This window comes from Cavia porcellus, unplaced genomic scaffold (assembly GCF_034190915.1).
Source record: "Cavia porcellus strain 051 isolate PalLab524CR breed Dunkin Hartley unplaced genomic scaffold, mCavPor4.1 scaffold_19, whole genome shotgun sequence".
Lineage (NCBI taxonomy): Eukaryota > Metazoa > Chordata > Mammalia > Rodentia > Caviidae > Cavia > Cavia porcellus.
The window spans coordinates 32,587,140-32,608,907 of NW_026947502.1; the positions used below are offsets into that span (position 1 = coordinate 32,587,140).

A 21,768-nucleotide genomic window follows, 5' to 3' on the forward strand; every position below is an offset into this window, starting at 1 on the left:
AGATGCAGAAACAACTCCAGACATACTCAGTCACCTTATCTTTGACCAAGGGGCCAAACATATTCATGCTGAATATTAAAATCGGACCCAAGGTAAATGTAATTATGCACTATGAATAAAAATACATTAATCAAATTAAAAGAGATGGAGCAGAGAAAGAGAGTAGGGAAGAAGATTAAAAATAGAATTAAAATGTGCTATGTATATATACCAATTCCCCAGGAGAAATATAATAAATTTTTAGCCATAAATGTACTGCAAACATGAATAGATTAAAAAATTTTTAAGAAAAAATAGGAACCTGAAGGAGCAATTATAGAGACAGCAGATCTGAGGGAGGAATCTGCTATGTTTATTATCTTGGGTGCAGTCATAATTTCAAGGGTGCCAAAACTTGTGAAGTAGGGGCTGGAGGTTTAGCTCAGCGGCATAAGCACCTGCCTTGCAAGCACGAAGTCATGAGTTCAATCCCCCCGTACTGATTAAAAGGAAAAAGACAAGAAAAAGAAAACAAACAAACAAAAAAACAACTTATAAAGTTGTGAAGTGATCCAGTTTAGGTATCTTTTTATTTTGCCAATCATGTATCAATAAAATTGTTTATGAGGGGATATCTATGCAGATATACAACTATATCCTGATGTAATAAGCAAAAGAGGAAGTTCCAGAATATCACATATAGTTTGATTTCATATTTTGGAAAAAGAAAAACTAGTAAAACACAAATTTAAAAATCCAAAGCCCTTATTATTGCAGCAAGTAACCATCTAGGGCCTGAGCTGTTGCACAGTTCACGGAAGTGATTGAGTCATGTTTAACACCTAGCTACTGTCACTTTTGGTATTTAGAAAGCTTCTCTGCAAAAACTGTACATTGATAAAGAGTTGCACTTTCAGGGGAATTTAAGTCTTAGAACACTGGTAACATTAGTCACTTCTATTTGGAGAAGATGATCATTCACTGTCCCCACAAGGGGCCACAGAGGCTTTAGCAAGGCGACTTGCAAACACGGAAAGGTCCCCTAGGTGCCCTGGAGCCCAGAGTGACCACACACACTTTTTGGTAACCTGGGAATGAGTGGCGAGCGCTGGGCCTTCTGGCTGCCGAGAACCCGACGCATGCGCAAAGGGCTGTGTGTGAGGTGGCCGCGGGCTGCGGGAAACCTGCTGCTCTGCGGGCTCCCCAGTAGTTTCTTCTGGGCGCTGACGGGTCGGCTTCAGCCTGTGAGGTTCGCAGACGCCAGGAACGCCCGTAAATGAATTGGCTCTGTGTTTAAAGGGAACGTTTCCTTATGGGGAAAGTTTCACATTTGGGGTTAGCGGGGAAGGTAGGAGAGAAAAAGAAGCGAAGCACACACGCGTGACCTCCCATTTTGGTCAGCCGCTGGCACCGCCCCCGCCAGGCTTAGACCCCGCCCCGCTCCGATCCTGGCCCCGCCCCGCTCAGGCCCCGCCCCGGCAGGCCCCGCCCCCTGGGGGCTTTCCTTCGCCAGCCAGCCCCAGGCCGACCTGCCCTCCGCAAAGCCGGGACTGCAGTCCTGCGTGCGGTGGGAGGCCCCGGGTGGTGAGTTCCTTACCTTGTTCGTTTTCCTACATTAACAGGTCCCGCACCGAGGCCCCACCGGATTAGTCTCTCGTGCATCTTCATAGGGTAAGCCCGGAAAGGGTTGGTTTCGTTTCACCTCCTCTCTCGTCTGTCCTTACTGTATTGTTGTTTCTAATACATCTAATCGCTGAAAAGTGCTGTGTTACCCGAGGTTGCGTTTGCACGACTTCTTGAAGTATTTTATAGGTGTGTTGTGCTGTATAATGGAAGAGTTTAGCTTTACAGCCAGCAAGTCTTTGAAAAGTGCGCGCTGAGCTTGTCTGTGAAGGGAAAGAATCAGTATGCTTTCAGGTATGCAGGTTTGTGCGTTTGGTAGGTGTGACTTTAAAAAGACTTTCCCCAAAGTTGCAAAGTGATAGATAAATTCTGACCGTTTTCTCTCAGGAAAATATTGCAAGTGATCCCATAGATCATTTCTATTAAGTGTTAGATTCTTAGAGACCTTGGTACTAAAGTGGATGCTGCCCCTTTGCAGAAGGCTTAGTTGCCTAGCGCCTGGCTTTGGGTCCTCCAGCCTGTTTTTCTTTCAGTCTGCAGCAGAGGTTGAGGAGTGAAGCAGAAAGGGCTGTCTTAGTGGCGTCCCCACCACCACTGACATTACGGTATTTTAACAAATTGTCCATTTCAGGATCTATGCATCCCTTTCTTTGCGTTTCAGAAAGTGTTTTCAATCCAAGTGTGTTTGGCAAACTTCAGTCTTTATATATGACTTACTTAAAAATAAACATAACCTATCCTGAAAGAGCTTTCAGTTTAAGTAAATATATCTTAATATCAAACAGAGGGTTAAGAGACTATTGAAAATTGCTAATTACTCATAAAAATTTGAAAATATCAAAAAGATAGCAGGGACTTCAGGAAAGAATTGTTTGATATCAGTACTTTTCTTTCCTTGAACTGTTTGATTGGGGTATTTAAAAAAAAAAAACTAACTTTTCGACTTAGAAGGGAACTTGGAAGTCATATAGGCTGCAAAGAACATAAACCTTTTTGGAAGCATTGTAACAAATCATGTTTCATCCTAAGCTTGGATTTTATTTAATGGAAGGAAGTACTACTCCTTAACACAACTGATTCTTTTGCTAAAAAGTTATGTGTTTTAAAGCACTATCCTTGAGGCAACATCTTCAGCCTTCTTTCTAGCTTACGCCTCTCCAGGCATTGCGCCAGTGCCTGGGATTCCAGACCTCTCAGCAGTTTGCTTTCCCAGCATACCATTTTAGAAATTAGATTAACTAATGGTCACTTGATAATTATTTGTTCATTTTTTGTTGCTGCTTCTAATAAATTTATCTAGCCTATTGAGTTAGTTTTGAATCTTTATTCTATTATCTGCATTATTTACGTATTATTGCTATTATTAGGAAAATTGAAAATTTTAGAGTCTTTAAGTGCCTTTTGTAGGAAGCACTTGGTGATGGTTCATAAGACAGTGACTTTCATTGCTGCTCCTGATTGGTTTGATTGTGCCAGCCGCCTACCGTCTGATCTGCTTGATGATCTTCCTCTAACCTGGAGATTTTAGACACTTGCAGAGAACCTGATTCACATGGTCCCACCTGATTTGCCATGTTAGTAAACAAACCAAAAGAGAATTTGCTAGCCATTCAGTGAACTTGAGTTATTACAGTTTCCTGTATGTTAGTCAGCATGTTTCATGCTCCAGGGACTGTGCTAAGTATCCATCCAGCTCACTTACTGCTCCCTTTCAGAAGTGTGGTTTATAATTTTGTCACAGGGATGATATCAAGGAAATACTATGAAATAAGGGAAATACTATAACTCCCAACCTGTCTGATACATCAAGTTTGTGTTCTCTTTACATCGAAAAATGAATTCTAGTAATAAGGTTAAGAGTAAGAGATATTGAGAGAGAGAGAGAGAGAGACAGACAGACAGACAGAGAGCACCTGAGAGACAGGAGGGGCCCCAAATGGGCTGCCCAAGGACTTAACTCCTTAGGGATATTTTACAGAGCAAAACCCACAGGGGTGTAATGTGGGTTATAGCTATGCTTAACCAGTAATATTATAAATGTAATTATAAGTGGGCATGGAAAGATCAAAGAACTTCTAGGAAATGATGAATGTGGAGGTCTTGGGATGAATCTGGTCTGCTGGGATGACCAATGTCTATTGAGGCTTCACTAGACGTGGTGTTTTTCCTTTGAGGAGGTCTACAAGCCTGGTCATTTCATCTTTGTCTTGAGTTGAGGCCTGGTCTCTAACAGATGCCTACCTAGACACAGCTCAGATGTGTTTCACCTTGGTCTTCCCTCTCTTGAGGGTCTAACTCTATCTGACTGCCTATAATATTTCTGCCTAGCTTAGCTGTCTCTAATAATTTGACAAGGTCTTATATTCTGATTTCTCCTCTGCCAGCCTTCATAATTCCAGATAGTAACTCTGAGGCAGCAGTCAAATTCCTTCAGTAACCAGGGAAGTAACCCATCCTGAAGACTAATAACCTGATCTGAGATAGGTATTAGTGAACCAATAGTCTAAGGTAGTAATTCCTCATTAGACCCTCCCCAAAATAAAAAAAAAACAATAAAAATAGGCAATTTAAACAGATAGACATTTATTAGAAGTACAAATGGCCAATAATATATGAAAAAATTCTCATCATCCTCAGGCCCATCAGATAAATGCAAATTAAAACTACAGTGAGATACTATCTTACCCCAGAAGAATGGGAGTCATCATCATCATCACCAAAAAAATCTAATAATAATAAATGCTGGCAAGCAAGTGGGGGAAAAGGAGCTGTACTGCATTGTTGGTGGGAATGTGGTATTTGTGTACAGTGGAGTACTATGCTGCTACAAAGAATGATAAACTTGATGCATTCGTAGGTAAATAAATGCAACTTCGGAACATAATGTTAAGTGAAATAAGTGAGATTCACAAACTAAAAACTCTGATGGTTTCTCTTCTGTGAGGAGCACAAATAAAGCACAAAATAGAAAAAAGATAAATAGGAAATAGGGAGAAGTTCAAATATTTCCCCAAATTACAAATTTCATTGTTCTAAAAATAGTTCAAAATATGTGCTAGTTGGTTTCATTTATAGTACTAGTTTATCTTAGCTCATTGTAAAGAGACACTAATGTTAATAACTGTTTCTTTTTCATAAGAATCTTTTTGGTTTATGTCTTATACTCTGAGTAACTACTTTAAAGATAATGATACATTGTGTAATAACTGTTGTTATTCTCTTATGATTATGAAAATTTGTTCTATTTTCTCATTAAAAATTTAAAAGAATAAAAAAAAGAAAACAGAATGGCCCACAGCCAGACCCAGAAGGCCAGCTACCCTGCGTTTGCCGTGTTCTGTCACATGTAGAAGCCGGGGTCGGGGGAGAATAGAGAGACTGTGTAATGGGCAGGGAAACACAGTGAGGCAGAAAAAAACCAAGAAGAGCTACAGGCATTCCGAGGCTTAAAACAGAAAGAGATGATGAGGAAAAGGAAATGCTCATTACCTTGACTCGATCAGTACATGCTGTATTCGTGTACTGAAACATTACAGTGTACCCCATAAAAGGTACATGTGTTACATATTAATAAACTTTCTAAAAGTAAGAAGAATAGGTTAGATACAGGGAAACAGGCTGCATGCAGAAGTCAGTGGGAAGCTCCTGCAGTGAATGAAGTTGTCCTCTGATTCGGAGCATACGGTTGGCTACTTGTCTTCTCTTACAGTCTCTCTTGAGTGTCTCTCTGAAGGGGTGCGCCACAGCTTCCTTCATCCTTATCCCGGATGCAGGAGGAAGAGAATGGACACGCCCTTCCCATTATCTGGAGCAGTGCTTGGCTAATAACACAAGAACTGTTGGCAACAGGGCAATCAGATTGTAGAAATTTAGCCCAACTGCATTGCCATGTCTGGCCTTGTAACCACTACCTTAGGAGTGCAATTCAGAGAGAAGTTGAGAACTGGAAAGGGTAGAAAGCAGAGATTTAAGAGAAGTCTTTAGTGGGTCGGTAGGTTGCCTTGTCTGCTTCCTTTATCTGGCTGAATGTGACAAAGGCAAAATACATTCATGCATCTATTGCTTACCTTCTTTCCTTCTTCCTTCTTTAAAAATTCCTCCATGATACCAAAGCTATGAGTTTTATCCTGGTATGAACTTATTCTTCTCATCAATTTTTATAGACTTTGCTCTTAAATCTGACAGGGCATTTTGCCTGAAGTTGATCAAATCTCAAAAAGAGTGTGCTTGAATCAGTGCCGGAACTATCACTATGTCAGAGGCACATATTCTGTTAATCACAGACTAGTCAAACTATTTCCTATGGAAATGATAAAGCAATAGAAGCTGTAAATCTGCCTGTTCAGTTATTGTAACTGTAATAGTACGATATGCTGCTAAAAACTAGAAGTGAAGTGTTTACACCACCTATAAATGAATGAATGTAGTCACTCACTGTTTCACTTTGTGATGTCTGTCTGTAGCTATTAAAATGTAGTAAAGCTTCAGATGTAAATCCTGGCCAAGTATTGGAGTATTTCCACTAACCAGGCTATTTTTTTTTTCTTTTTTTAATGAAAGAAAGTAGTTATAGCATTCATTCTGTAACAGAATTCCCGAATGAGTATAAATAACAAAAGCATAAACATGACTGGATGTTTACTTATAATTCTGATGAATATGCTTTGTGGTGTTTTGCCAAGATAGGAAGTGAAATCAGATGGATGCTGGTGAGTACCGCATGGCAACAGTGGCTTCGTGTCATTGGGTCAGAGTGAACTATAACTTGGAAGCTTTCTTTAGGTAAGAAAGGCTTAACCAAGAAACAATCAGATTATTAGGTTTAAAAAGAAACAATTGGTGTTTTAAAAGGTCACATATTTTATGTCAGGGCTTTCAAGGTGATAAAAATCAATTTGTCTTACATTCTAAAATACCTTTCATTGATGTGCAGACATAAAATTGTTTATATGAAGTTCATAAATTGTGGATGAATTTTATGATCTGAAAATTTATGTCCACAAGGAAAAGAAAATTAAAATGTTATTTTTACTAGATGCTTGGTATTCACATAACCCTTTATTTATGGTGATTCTGTTATCAGTAAATTGGCAATTTAATGACTTTATTAAATAATTTTAAGAATCATGTTAATACAGTCAGATTTAATATATAGCATAATCCTTTTTTGTTTATTTCATAATGATTTTTTTAGAGAACTGTCAGGAGTTTTCTAACCTGGTATTTAGGTGAATTCTTTGTTTTATGTTTGGTTTCATGCTTCTTAGTCCAGGATATTAGGGATAATGTTTTTGTTAGTAATTTAGTGAGATTTTAACAATCCATTTTACAGTTTAACCAAATATGATAGATAACGAACAGAATGCTAATGACTGTGCTCAGTATCTGAGTTTAGAATCCAGCTTCCATTCCTTTACCTTATTGTTTTATAGAATTAGCTTTAAGGAGCAGATCAGTGGCGTGTGCTCTGAATTATTGGTAATCGGCAATTTCATGGCTCCTCCATTATATTCCATATGCATAACTGGTTTATTCAAACTCAATATATATAGGAGCTCTGTTTTGATACTTGAAATACAGCTTTGCAACTATTTTTATTTTTCATTTCAGTTTTCCGAACCTTAAAGATGATTTTCCATTGTAGGGATTTCATAGGCCAGTCTTGCTTCTGGGCTTCAATGCTATATTGCAGTTAAGAAATCTTTCATGTCAAACAGAGTGAATCACAAGACAGATACATTTGCATGTTAAATATTTCATTAGACTTAATGGTGTGTTTCAGTTATGACACTGAGTATTCATTCCATATACATACTCCTAACATTGCAGGGTAAAAGGAGCATTAGTTAAAATTTAGAACCACTCTTACCATTATTTTGCTTTTCAAATGATTAATACTTAAAAATTTTTGGATTCTTACATATGTTATGTGTAGAAAATGATCAAATTTTTGAGTGTATTTGGATTTCAGAATTGTTGGAACTTAGCTGTGTCCCAAGCTAATACCCATAGATTCCTCTTTTCCTTGGGGGTAGAATAAATGCCCATTCTCTTGCTATTTATTATTGACTAGAGAATCTGGGGTGGTGCTTGCACAGAGAATTCTGTTCATGGTAAACCCACCTTTCCTAGAGCTCCTGTGCACCCACTGCTCTATGAAAATTGTTGTGAACCATTTGCATTTTTTTAAGAATGATGCTTTGACTTAAGGAATGAAAATTGCTCAGAAAAATCCACTGGACAATTCAGTATAATAACACAGACTGCAAAATTCATTAAGTACTTTTTATGTGATGCCACATAAAATACTGCAGTCCTCACAACAACATTATCAGATGAGTACTGCTGTTCTCTGTGCTTTGTAGATGAGACAACTGAGGCTTAAAGAATAATTTCTTCTTACACGATCACATGATCAGTAAGTAGCTTAGCTTGAAACTTAACCCAGACCTAGTCTTTTAATTACAGTCTTCTGTAATTAAGACCTCCTAGGAGTTCTTAGCAACATTGTAATGTGATGCTACCTTCTTTTTAGGATTTAGTAAGAAACTGTAATTGACCAGGGGAAAAACTGAGACATCAATGCATTACTTCCTCGGACATTTCCTCTCAGAAGCTTCCTAACTGCTTCTCTCACGTGCAGATTCATTCATATTCCTTTCTCTTTTTCTTATACTGAAGCTTGTCCCTACCTCAGTCGTATCATTTATCATTGCAGCTTACCATTTAATCCTAGCTTTAAGAGTAGATTTACACTTAACTTAGAATCACTAGCACAAAGCAGCACCTGTTAATGTGTAGAAGTGGAAGATGGTCACTACACTTGTATTAACTCCATTTCCATTCTCTATTATTACTCTGTACAGGGGTAGTGTGTTAATTTTTGATGGAAAAGTAAACAAGATCAAATGCAGAATATTCTGATATTCACAGAATGAAGAGGAGTGATTTCTCGGTGGTGAATACAGTTTCCCCGTCATCACCAGCAGTGAAACGGCCCAGACCTGGCTTCTGCTCTTCCCTAGAGTGCAGTCACATGTACGCTGTCCTCCAAGACTGGGGGAGTTTGCCTCACCATGTGGTGTTACGAATTTTTCAGTATCTTCCTTTAATAGATCGGGCCCGAGCATCTTCTGTGTGTAGGAGATGGAATGACGTGTTTCATGTTCCTGACCTATGGAGAAGGTTTGAATTTGAACTGGACCAGTCGGCTACTTCGTACTTTAAGTCTACACATCCAGATCTCATTCAGCAGATCATTAAAAAGCACGCTGCACATCTTCAGTATGTCAGCTTCAAGGTAAGGAAAGGAAGCGCAAAAGATGAGCATCCGTTTATATTTCATTCACGACATTTTTGTGTATCTGGATCCTTGAGTCACTCAGTAAATTTTCCAGAATTTTTTTTCCAGAGCGTTTCTTGTTTTTCTCTAGTCATTGTGCAGATTGAAATAGAGAACTTGAACTGTAATTGAATAACTTAATCTTTAACTTTCTTCATCTGGATGGTATCATAAAAAATCAGGTAAATCCTAAAAGATTTAAAACTAAGATATCTTTGTAACGTTAATTTGTCTGCATCTCTTATTTCTCACTTTATGAGACACTCTGTATAAAGCAAAAATATTCTTTTATATTGATTGAAGGGGCAGGTAATATTTTTCAACTGAATCCTATTGGAAAGTTCAGATTAAAAATTTTCTTTACAGGTCCATAGTGGTGCTGAGTCAGCAGAAACTGCCTGCAATATACTTTCTCAGCTGGTACATTGTTCTGTCCGGACTTTGGGACTGATTTCAACAGCCAAACCAAGTTTTATGAATGTGTCAAAGGTAAGGATCCTGTGCTTTTTTGTGAGATAGAGTAAATTCTTAAATATTGTCGAACTATGAAGAAAAAATTCCTCTCTATCCATGTCCTATTCTAGTCAAATCCATGTCCTGCTCTGGTCAAAGGATCACTTACAGCAGTTTCTGTTGATTAACACTTATTTTTAAGTACTTCATACGTGTTTTCATTCTTTGGTTCTGTTTTGTCGTTTTAGTAATTATTTTCACTTAGGTGTCATTAATACAAAATTCATTCATGATGGAACAGGGCAGGGAGGACTTTTTCCTTCAGGATAGCTGACAGGGGGAAGCCCTGATTGGGTTAGGTGGGGGCCTCTTGATGTGGGGCTCTGCTTTGTAACCTATGCACAGGAATTAGAACGGGAGGAATGGTTGGGGTGAGGTGGAGAGGGATGCCCTTCCTTGGCTACTTGCTGCTGTGTCCCTACTTGGGGCTTCATGTCCTTCCACGAACACAAAACTGAGTAAACTGATGGATATAACCCTATCTTCAACAAAGAAAAAGCTCTTACCACTTGGTCCTCCATTGATAGCACAAAGCAGACTAGTAATTTTATACTTAAACATCAAAGCAAGAACAATTCTATATGGGTTTGTGAGTGTATGTGGTTTTTTCCTTTAAAGAGGAAACCATTGTGGTCATTGGGTACCAAATTGGGTTTAGAAATAAGGACCTCCTTTCTGGCAGGGGTGGTCAGTGTGGCTATTGGTCCTTCATGATCAAGTAGAAGTGTCCCCACTGCCCATCCTTCTGCAGGAGGAGGACCCTGGACAGTCAGTAGGTGGACTGCAGTCCTAGCGGTCACCTGAGCCTTGAGGCTAGCTTTAAAGACACACCACACGTACTTGTTCACACTCGGACTTCTCAGAAGTGCGAGTTGCTTGTTGGCTTGAGCACATCACGGCTATAGGAGTCTTTTCTGGTGGGTCTGGCATATGACTAAAACAGGCCTTTTGGTATATTAAAACTTTTGAAAGCAAAACAAGTTTAGATTTTAATCCAAGTGTTAGGGGTTTTAAGTGTAATTTTACAGAATTGCCTGTAAGTTTCAGCTATCTCCTTCTGTGGGTTGTTGGGGTGGAGTTTAAACACTTGGCATTTTGTACCGTAATGTCTTTCCTCCCTGTGTAGAATATTCCTTCCAAGTTTCCTAAGGAGTTGTTTCTTTTATAATAAAACCCACCCCCACTCCTACATCTTCCTTCCTTTTCTCTAGTTTCTGTGCTGGGTGCAGCAGGCCAGCTGTGGTTTTCTCTTATTCTGATGATTTCTAATTGCCATCTCCAGCATGTTCAGTTAGCTAACTACTCAGTGTAAATAACTGGAACTGCCCACAGCAGTGCTCATAAATCAGCCTAATACTTGTAAGATCTGCAAAATAATAAATAAAATTTAGATGTTAAATTTACCATTTTCAAGTGGTAGTTTATGCAGTTATTTTGAATATGGAATATATAAGGGCAATCCTGTGTTTTTCCTGTGATTCTATAACCTTTCTTTTGGAGCAGTATGGGGTTTAGCTAAAGGAACTATCCTAGCTTGAGCAATGATTGAATTCAGACAAGGGAAACTCCAGCAGTGGCTTTAAAGATGTGACTAAATTTTTCTTCTTTTGCATTAAAGAAATCCATAGGCGAGACCTTCCACATCAGGTATGATGACGTCATTAGGAATCTAGTCCCCTTCCAGCTCCTCCACTCTCCCTGAGCCTTCTGCATAATTGTCCTTGCCTGAGCTGGCTCTCTGAAATCCAGGGTGGTCCCGTCCTTGTTCTAGGCACCTGAACGGAAAGAAAACACAAGGGGTAAAGAAGGGCCTTCTTCTCAAGCAGACTTCCCTTAAGTCCCCAGAACACTCTGTGTCTTGGTCTGGGACCACACGACATTCAGGAAGAGGAGGGAATAGTTTTGTAGCAACAGACCCAGCTAAAAACTAGGAATGGATAATCAAAGAAGAAAAGATGAATGATTATTAGCAAGCAGCAACTGTCTTGGCCACGGAAACTGCTGTCTTTTCTTTATTCGGGCTCACATTGCGTGCTCTCTCCACATAGCCGGCCCTTCCTTCCAAACCTCCTTTGCTAAACCAGCAGCCCTCTTCCAGTCACTATCGTCTGTGTCACAGTATTTTATCTTGTCATTCCTTGGTACTTGAAGCCACCTTATTCACTTACCATTGTTTATTAATGTCTTCCCTGCACCAAAACATGAACTCTTGAAAGAAGAGACCCTGTCCGGTTTGTTTACCATGTTAAACCCAGAATTAAAACAATGCCTGATGTAGGATGAGCACCAGGCTGTGGTTGTCTGGCTAATGGGCTCCTCCCCATTGTAGAGGCGGGAAGCCTAACAGCATCTTTGCATTCAGAAACTGGGTCAAGCTGGCTGTCTTCTAATGAGTCTTTCTGCAACATGGTTACCTTTCAAAGAGATACCCTGAAAAAAGGGGTCATTTGGGAATTAGAGTAATGTAAATAATCAGATGGAAACTTATACTTTTTAGTAGTTATTTCCTTGTTTATGAAATGTAAAATCAAATGTTTGTTACATGCTAAGAGCTTGGCTACTCTTCTTGCATAGCAGCCTCCAGGGCCTGCTCGCAGGGTGGCTGCTGCCTTCGGCCAGACCCCATGCTTCATCTTAGGCCCAAAGTTCAGTCAAACTGAGCTCCATGGCCTCTGCCAAGGTTGGAGATGTCTCCAAGGCTCAGGTTTTTTTTTCATTTATGCGCTAAGGAAAAATAAAATTATATCATTCTTTGCTAAGCATAATAATTACTAAATAAATACATTATTGTTATAATGAAATACATACTTTAAAACTGAAATATATTTAAAACTAAAATGATTGAATTAATAAAAGAGGAAAATAAATCTATTTCTTATTAAAGGGAAAATGACATTTTATTAATAATTTGGTACCATCATATTTGTTTAGCCTATCACCATGTGAAAATTTGCATAAACTAATATATAATCAGCGTACTTCTATAAACCATTAGCATTTGTAACCAGTTTATCATTCCAATGGAAATAAGAGATCCTTTAGTAGAATCCAGATTGATTTTGAAGAAGGAAAAGCGAGCATGCCCGGTGGGTGTGGTTTTCAAACTTCATATCGTTGGATCTGAAAACTTGTCAAGTTCAAATTTTGAAGTTGAAGTACAAGCTTTGGCTTCTAAACTTTCAAAGCATGTAAAGATTTGGATATATTTCATCTAGGTAATTTGCTAAGAGAAGTGTATCACTAAAGCAAAATGAAAAAGATTGTAAAAGCTATTCCCTCCCTCCCTCCTGCTCTCCTCTTCCTGCAAATTTTTTGAACATCTACAATGAACTAGATAGTATTTTAGGTCTGGAAATACAGGAGTAAGTAAAACATTTAAAAAGAAAATTCGTTTTTTCTAGAGAAGAAGTCTTTTCAGGTCTAAAAACTAAATATTTCAGGCCTTGAAGGCCATGCAGTTCTGCTCCAGATACTCAGCTCAGGTCTTGCAGTGGAAAGGCCAAAACAGAAGATGCCTAAGTGCAGGGGCATGGCTGGCTGCCAGGCTTTATTTATGGACCCTGAGTTCTGCGTGTCTTTCAGGGTTCGCACAATGTAACTCTTTTATTTTTTTTCCCACACTTAATCACTTTCCTTGTCACTGGGACCAAGTACCCGACTCATCAGATATTAAAGAAGAGGTTTAGCTTGCTCACGGTTTCAGGAGTTTGCATCCATATTCAGCAGGCGCAAATGCAGAAACAGCACTGTGGAAGAGCCTGGTGTGGACCAAAGCTGCCCATGTCATGGTGGCCTGGTACCAGAGAGGGAAGGGGAGGAGCTGAGGAGAGAAATATACATGCCAGGCCCCACCTTCCACAGCACATTGATCACCCTGTAGTAGAGTGATCCAGTCACCTCCCAGAATCCCTATCTCTGAACACACGAGGCTTATGGGGGATACTGTAGATCTAAACCAGAACCATAGCTTAACAATGTAAAACTTCTTCGCTCGTGACTCATATAGTAACAGATTGTGCTAGATTTGGCTAGTGGTTCATAATTTGTCAACCTTATTCTAGGAAATAAATATAATTATATCCTTTTAAAACTGAAAATCTGATTCTTCCAGGCTGGAAATAACTGGAAATTTTGTTTTATGAAATTTTAGAAACTTTTTCCCTTTTACTATTCTCTTTGTCAATTATAAAACAATAAAACTACACTTTTAGTGTAGTTTTGTTCTAAAAATATCTTTCATTGGCTAATGGTACTATGAAAACAGTAATATATTAATTTTTACTGTATTACTGTTCTCATACTGAGATAGTTTTAATGCCTTGTTTATGAGTGAAGCTGTAAAATTTTAAATAATGTTCCCATACTTGTTTTCTTATTGCCATGTAAGTCTCATTTTGTGTCAGCTCTTACGGTTGTGTTCATCAACTCAAAATCATTATCATCAATCAAAATTGAAGACACATCAGTAGACGATCCTTCCCTGAAGATTCTCGTGGCCAATAATAGTGACACTCTGAGACTCCTAAAAATGAGCAGCTGTCCTCATGTCTCTTCTGATGGTAGGTGATATTCTTTTAAAGACTGAATTACTTTTCTATTAGAGTAAAAGTAACAGTGGAATTTTTCTTTTGTCTTTTTGAGACAGGGTTTTGCTGTGTAGTTCACGCTGACCTTGAACTTGCTATGTAACACAGGCTGACTTCAAACTTTTTTTTTTTTAATTTTATTTAAGGAGAAAAGAAAAAAAAAAAGCAGGGAAAGGGTACAAGTTATACAGATTTACAGAAAAAAAATGAACAGTAGGAAATCACTAGTTAATGGATTACATATTGTCATCTTAGAAATAATTGTTCAAGTCACAAAATTAAAGCTTGTAGAGTGGACATTCCATCAATGATACTGCAAACAGTTCTGTTCATTGATCCAATAAAACTCTGTGATATCATTTTCTATCTTATACACTTAAATATACATGCAGTTATATAGTTTAGAGTACTTTCTTTTCCTCTCTTTTGTACCATGACTATTACACATTTTGGGTTTCATTGCTCCCACGGTTCTTATTACTTTTTTGGAAGAGAGTAAAACCAAATGTGACATAACAGAACAGAATCGGTCAAGTCAAAAGGGTGGACATAATAGATAATGTAAAAACATAATACAGGTGATCAACAATGGTTACCATAATGTCTCCCGCTATCTCTAATAGAATTGCCTATATCATTAGTTATAATACAATTGAACAAAACAGTAAAGAATAAAACCGACAAAACCAAAACATTGGAGACATTGTAGGTCTTCAAAAGTAGCTAAAAGTCAACAAGAATGGGCGTCATAATGAATCTCATTATCTTCACAGCTGATGCCTAAACTTTCGAACCTGATACTATCCAGCAAAACAGAATAGGGGAACATCAGTTAAAAACCAGATGGTGAGAGTAATACAGGGCTTTAAATCAAGGTAATGAAAAGTCAAAATGGGTTACTATAATATATCCTGCTATTTTTTTCCTTTAATTAAAAGGATAAAGATAAAAAAGTAAATAATGGAGTGGAGATTGAGATAAAAGAGGGCATAACAACGAAACAGCGCAGATCAAAACATAACCATTTAAGCAGAATAGTGTTTCACCACCAGATAATCCTAACCTAAAAGTAGTTACCATATTGTTTCTTTCTTTGAAATCCTTGAGTACAACTTCGTATACTGTAGCATTAAGTATATCAAAACAATGTAAAACCATTCAAGAGAATGACAGCATTACAGAGTATTTAGAATCGACTAACAGAAAATGAACAATGGTTTCTGTATAATCTCCTTGTCTTTAAAAGGTTTTTGCTTATACTATCGTACATAATAAAATCCAATAAGATACAGCCTATTTAGACCATTGGAGACAGAAGGACAAAAGCTAGATGAGACTTCAAAACAAGATGATACTAAATCAGTATTACCTATTAAGATGTCATTTTCTCCAAAATAGCTGTTCCTATCATCCAATCTTCTCTGCCTCATTTCTGTTAAGCTCTTTTTCTGTCAGTAGCTGTCAGTTTGTCTTCTTCATTTTGTTCTCTGCTCCATTTGTTGTGGCCTCCCCGCCACTATTTCTGGGTTCTTTGTATTTTTCTTTTTTTAGAATATCCTGCAATACTTTCTGTAGAGTTGAATTGGTGGTTGCAAATTCCCCCAGTTCCTCTTTATCCTGGAAGCACCTTGTTTTTCCATCAATTTCCAGGGACAGTTGTGCAGGATATCTCAATCTTGGCTGGAGATTATTATCTTTCAATGCTTGAATTATTTCCCCCCACGCTCTTCGTGATTTGATGGTTTGTGCAGAGAAATCTGCTGTAATTCTGATGGGTGTTCCCTTGTAAGTGGTCTGTTTCTTGTCTCTTACAGCTTTTAATATTCTGTTCTTGTATTGAATTTCTGGAATTTTTATTATTATATGCCTGGGTGTTGCTCTGTTTGGGTTGTAGGTAGCTGGGGTCCTGTATGCCTCATACATCTGAGTATCTTTACCTTTTGCTAAATTAGGAAAATTCTCCTGGATTATTTCTGTGAGTAGCTTTTGTAGTTCACTTGTTTGCATCCCTACTTCTTCTTTTATGTTCTTAATCCTTAAGTTATGGATCCTCTTATCATCTTCTTGTCTTTGTATTATTGCTGTTTGTTTCTTTGTTATTTTTAAGAAGTTTTTCATTTCATTCTCCCATATTACAGCTGACTTCAAACTTATTATCCTTGTGCTTCAGTCTCCCGAGTGCTGGGATCACAGGGGCACACCAACACATGCAACTTTATAGTTTCTTATTGAAAATCACATATTTATGAAACATAGTTTATTGGAGTGATTTTATTCAAAATAAGTGTTAATTTTCAAGCTATATATATAATTTAAACTGCTTCTCTTGCAAATATTTTAATATTTTGTGTATACATTGTATTATCTGTATAGTTAATATCTTTGGAACCATCTACTCAGAAATCATTAATATTTGTTGAAGGAAACAGTGAATAACCAGTATCAAATTTAAATTTGCCAAATGCTATATTAGTGCGAGTCTTTGCTAAGAAATCTTCTCAATTTCACACAGGAATCCTTTGTGTGGCTGACCATTGTCAAGGCCTTAGAGAACTGGCATTGAATTATTACACCCTAAGCGATGAACTCCTCCTGGCACTCTCAAGTGAGACTCATGTTAATCTTGAACATCTTCGAATTGATGTTGTAAGCGAAAATCCTGGGCAGACAGAATTTCATTCTATTAAAAAACACAGTTGGGATGCACTTATTAAACACTCTCCAGGAGTTAATGTTGTTATATACTTCTTTTTATATAAAGAAGAATTTGAATCATTCTTTAAAGAGGAAACTCCTGTTACTCACCTTTATTTTGGCCACTCAGTAAGCAAAACAGTTCTGGGACACATAGGTAGGAACTGCCCACGACTGATAGAGCTAGTGGTGTGTGCAAATGGCCTTCAGCCTCTTGATAATGAACTTATTTGTATTGCTGAACGCTGCAAAAACTTGATGGCCTTGGGCCTCAGCGAATGTGAAGTTAGCTGCAGTGCGTTCCTTGAGTTTGTGAGACTCTGCGGGAGAAGGCTAACCCAGCTCTCCATCATGGAGGAAGTTCTGATCCCTGATGACAGATACAGCCTAGAAGAAATTCACACGGAAGTCTCTAAGTACCTGGGGAGGGTGTGGTTCCCTGATGTGATGCCTATCTGGTAGCCAGCTGCCAACGATTCTGCACGATTATTTTTTCCTCTGTAAGATTAGCTGCTTTCTACCTATGCAAATGTAAATTTTAAGATTCCTTATTTAGGATGAATATTTTGTTATTTGTGAATTGTCTTAATGGTTTGCAGCAGAATAATTTGAAAAAGTGTAAGAAATTTGAACAGCCAGAAATCTGTTAGTACAGCACAGAGTGTGTTAGATTAGATGGCTGATAAACTAAAATCTACAGATGGTTTCTAGGTAGATTCCTCTGCCTTCCTTAAAAGCGTATTTTGGCTTACTAAATAAATTTATAACATTAAAGTTGGTCCCTTAAATTATATGTTTTACTTTGTAATTTCATATTGTTTTCATTTTTTCTGGCTCATCTTGGCATTAATATATTTTACATAGTATTAAAAAATAAGAGTGCAATCCAGAGACTTACTTAATTGTATTTAGAAAATTTTTAGCACTCTATAAGATCACCTTTTAAAGTGACTTGTTGTTAGTGTGTTTGCAGTACATAATGATAACACTTAACGTGGGAAGTTTGCACATAACACATCTTAATTTTTCATTTGTCCCCTCCCTTCCCATCCTTCTGTGCTCTCTCTCTGTCTCTGTCTCTGTCTCTGTCTCTCTCTCTGTCTCTCTCTCTGTCTCTCTCTCTGTCTCTCTCTCTCTCTCTCTCTCTCTGCCCTATCCACTGGCAAAAACTGTTTCCATTTTTTCCTTCAATTATTTTTTTATTCCTTTCTCTTCCTTTCCTCCCCGCTCCTTTTCTTATTCTTCTTCTAATTTGAAGATCTCCCTCCTTCCTGTTATCTGTCCTTTATCTTGCTCTTCATTTATAGTTTGAGATTTCTCATGTAAGAGAAACTAAGCAGTAAACTTGAGAGTCTGACTGAACCAGCTTCTGATTTCCAAAATTCTACTTTGTATCAAGTATTTTTATTATGTAATAGTTGGCATTAGATAAAATTAAATTCTAATTCATTTTAGAAAGCTACCATGAAAGCAAAAAGATACTGTGATTGTTAATTGATTAAATACCTGAAATAAAAGGGTAAATTTCATATGGTATTTTGGGGAGGGAATAAGCATTTGTCAGCCTTAGATATGGATGCAAGAATATGCCAGATCCTTTGTGTAAGCCATGTAATTATTTAAAGCTCTTTCCTGGCTTGTTGTCTTTGGAAGGAGGCTCTCTGCAAAACGACCTAGTCCGGCTTCTCGCTCCCTCCTGGCCTGATTTTCTCCACTTGCTGCTCTTTGACTTGCATTGTCTCAGTTCCGCAGACTGTCACACCCTCCAGTCAGCAAGCATCTGCGCCTTCTCCCTGGCTTTCCCTTTCCATCTGCAGCTTCTCAGTATTAATTCATCACTGACGCCTCCTTTGATACTTGGCCCGTCCCTGCTCCTCGGTCAGGTTCCTGTTGTGCAAGCAGTCAACACTGTGGTTGTCTTTTGCAGTATTTACTGCTGTGTGACTGTAGGCACTTGTCTGATTGTTATCAGTGTATTCCATGGCAATGTAAACTCCATCAGTGCAAAAACCACTGTTGTTTTTTGCTGTTACATCCCCAGCATCTAATGTGCTAGTTATATTGAACACAGTAGACATTTTCCTTAACTATTTTCTTTCAAACTTGTTCTCCTGCATACTTTCCCTAGTGTCTTAAATTTATTTCTTAGAAATCAACTAAACTAAAAAAGAAATGTTTTTATCTTACAAGTTTGAATCTTTTTAATAACAGCTTAAATATCTTCACCTGATAAACTACCAGAATGCATTTTGACATCCTTTCACTGTATTCAGAGGCTGCTCTCAGGCCCATTTTCCACACTGTGCCCGTCTCCCTGATGAACCCCGTTGGGGCAGGCGCCTCTGACTCACCTTGGTGTCTCTTGCTCTCAGGACAGAGTGTTCTACACTAGTGAACGTGCAATGCATGGTAATGGCATCGAGTCTACTGAGCAAAAAATACACCACCAGTTTCTGAAAGACTGAGTTACTGTCTTGCACATTGCATTATTTGTGTCTTCTGATTTCAGGAAAGTTTTCTAGCATGAAACAGGAAACCTGAAATCTGATCATGGTAATGGAGTCACAGACAAGAGCTGGCTTAACTGAGAAGGAGTTGGGGATCAAAGTAATGGCACACATATTGCAGAGTTAAGGCTCTGGTGGTACCTGTATTGCTTTAACATAGATAGCGGAGGAGACGCAGGAAGATACTGTAAGATACTTACCTGCACAGAAAGCTGATAAAATGGCCAGTGGTGCTTGCACTAGGAGGTAAAGGATGCAAAACAGAGAGAAGGACTCCAGCGGAGCTGTCAAGGGAGAGCTTCTCCCTGTAGCCTAGTAGTGCAGAGACAAGGAGCCCATTGGGCTCTTCACCCAGGACAAGCAGTTTGGCTTTCAATTGTTTAATAGTTGAACCCTATGAATTAAGCACTACAGTGAATCTTAGAGCAAAACTCAGTGTAATCTAAGTTCATTAACTCATGTTGAGGCCCTGATTGGTCTTATTACTGAGTGATCTATGAAAGGGCCAACTTTTTGTGTGTGTATGATATTTTTAAAATAGGACTCACATTTGACTTTCTTTCTTTTTTTTTTTTTTTTTCTTTTGTACCAGGGATTGAATTTAGGACTTTGTGCTTGCCAGGCAGGTGCTTATGCCGCTAAGCTAAATCCCCAGCATGTGTGTATGATTTTTAAAGACAGGGTCTTGCTGTGTAGTTTAGACTGCCTCCGATCTTACTGTGTAGCCTAGCCTGGTCTCAAACTTGTGGCAATCCTTTTGCCTCAGCCTCCCGAGTGCTGGGATTATAGGACAAACATTTTTAAGAGAACCCAAAATGAGAAAATATGGGGTGTTTTTAATGTTTTACCTAATAAAAATAATCTCCTCATAACTGGAAGTGTATGAAAAGTTACTCAGTACTGTTACTTCTCTGTCATGTGAACTTTATGGTATTTCAACTAAAGTTGAATAATTCAACATCCCAACCAGAAGATAAGGAAGGAAGAAAACCCATACTTACATAATACAGCAGAGGGCGCTGAACTCCAGGTCTCCTGTGATCTACAGTCTGCCTTCCCCTTGAACAAATATGAATGCTGAGCAGAAAGCAGTGCTCTTGCTGTACTTTGGGAAAGATTATAGGAAGACTAAGCTTAGATTTCATTGTTTAAATGTTAGACCTCTTTCAAAGTTGTCTTTAAAGCCTCTGTGTCATTTTCTCCTTTTTTGTGTCTTCAGTAGGAGCCCAGTCTTCATCTGTTAAAAGGCAATTTAATTTCTAGAAATAATCTAAAGATACTGGGGATAGGCATGATGGCACACTCCTGTAATCCCAGCACTCAGGCGGCTGAGACAGGAGGATGGTTGCAAGTTTAAAACCAGCCTGGGCTACAAAGTGAGTTCAAGGCCAGCCTGAACTGCATAGCGAGACCCTGTCTCAAAAAGATAAATAAATAAATATATTGGGGTACAAAGTATATAAATAAGGAAGACTATTACATCAGATGGTGCTGGATATAGTTTTTTTCCTAACCAAAAATTAAGTTCTTAGCTTTCTAGCTTTACATATTATGACACAGTGGTGAATAATCCAGCTAGATATGAGAGTGTTAATTTTCTCACCTATTTGAGATTCAGCATTAACTCTTCTTCCTGGCCACCTATATAGAAGTCCTGTTGCCTGTGTAACGTATTATTTGTAGCAGTTGTCAGTCATAAAGTCACCCCCAACTGTAAATCTACGCCAGTGACAGTAACTTAAATCTCCCTCTATTGGGGCTGGGGGTTTAGCTCAGCGGTGTAAGCACCTGCCTTGCAAGCAGGCAGTCGTGAGTTCAATCCCTGGTACCGATAAAAAGGAAAAAGACAAAAAAAAAAAAATCTCCCTCTATGATTCTTCTGTATCCAGCCCTGGGGTAACTAATTGCATCATTTTCTTGCTTTCTGTTTAATTTTACTACTTTTGTATGTGTTCTTAGAAATGTTTTGATTTCAGTTGTTTGGACTTTAATAAAAAGTGTTAGGCTTTATGTGATCCGTTTCACTTTTCCTAAATTTAAAATTACTGTGTATTTCTGATTCATCTATTTTGTTATGTTTAGAAGAGGTTCATTTATTGTGATTGCTGTAGAATATTGCATTCCATAACTATAGTAATTTTTGAAATCTGTTTACTTTTGATGAGCATTTGGATTATTACTGATTTTGCTATGACAAATAACAATATCATGAACATTCTTACACATAGGCCCTGATACATGATTGGATAAATTTCTTCCATAATAAAATTCACTTATTTTTTTGGCTACCACTTCTTCTCCTAAAAATGGACTCATTTTCCTGGAATTTTCTACATTTCAAAGGAATTTAAGCAGAAATTTATAAAGTTTCTACAATGATTAATTTGTTTTTTTCATTTCTTACTAACTCAAATCTAAGAATTCTGAATTATTTCTGGTCCTTTGAACATTTTTATGTTTTTGTTTTCTCTCAGTACTTGTTACCAACATAACTAAAACAGAATAGTACGTAGTGATGTATAGA

At 38.0% G+C, this 21,768-nt stretch overlaps 1 protein-coding gene across 4 annotated transcripts in view; it reads left to right on the forward strand.

The window, feature by feature from the left end:
• Positions 1–1,449: 1,449 nt before the first annotated feature.
• The window catches only part of Fbxl21 (Putative F-box/LRR-repeat protein 21), a 32,256-nt gene continuing 11,937 nt past the window's right edge, over positions 1,450–21,768 (forward strand). The window contains exons 1-6 of one of the 4 annotated variants that reach the window (XM_063230923.1): positions 1,470–1,650; positions 8,536–8,640; positions 8,718–8,902; positions 9,311–9,433; positions 13,845–14,016; positions 16,556–21,254. In XM_063230923.1, coding sequence (XP_063086993.1) covers positions 9,419–9,433; positions 13,845–14,016; positions 16,556–17,199 — 831 coding nt within the window. In that variant the 5' untranslated portion in view covers positions 1,470–1,650; positions 8,536–8,640; positions 8,718–8,902; positions 9,311–9,418 and the 3' untranslated portion in view covers positions 17,200–21,254. Of the gene's footprint in view, positions 1,651–8,535; positions 8,903–9,310; positions 9,434–13,844; positions 14,017–16,555; positions 21,255–21,768 lie in introns of those variants that run through there. The other 3 variants (XM_013156216.3, XM_003473265.4, XM_063230924.1) reach the window with 3 other exon arrangements.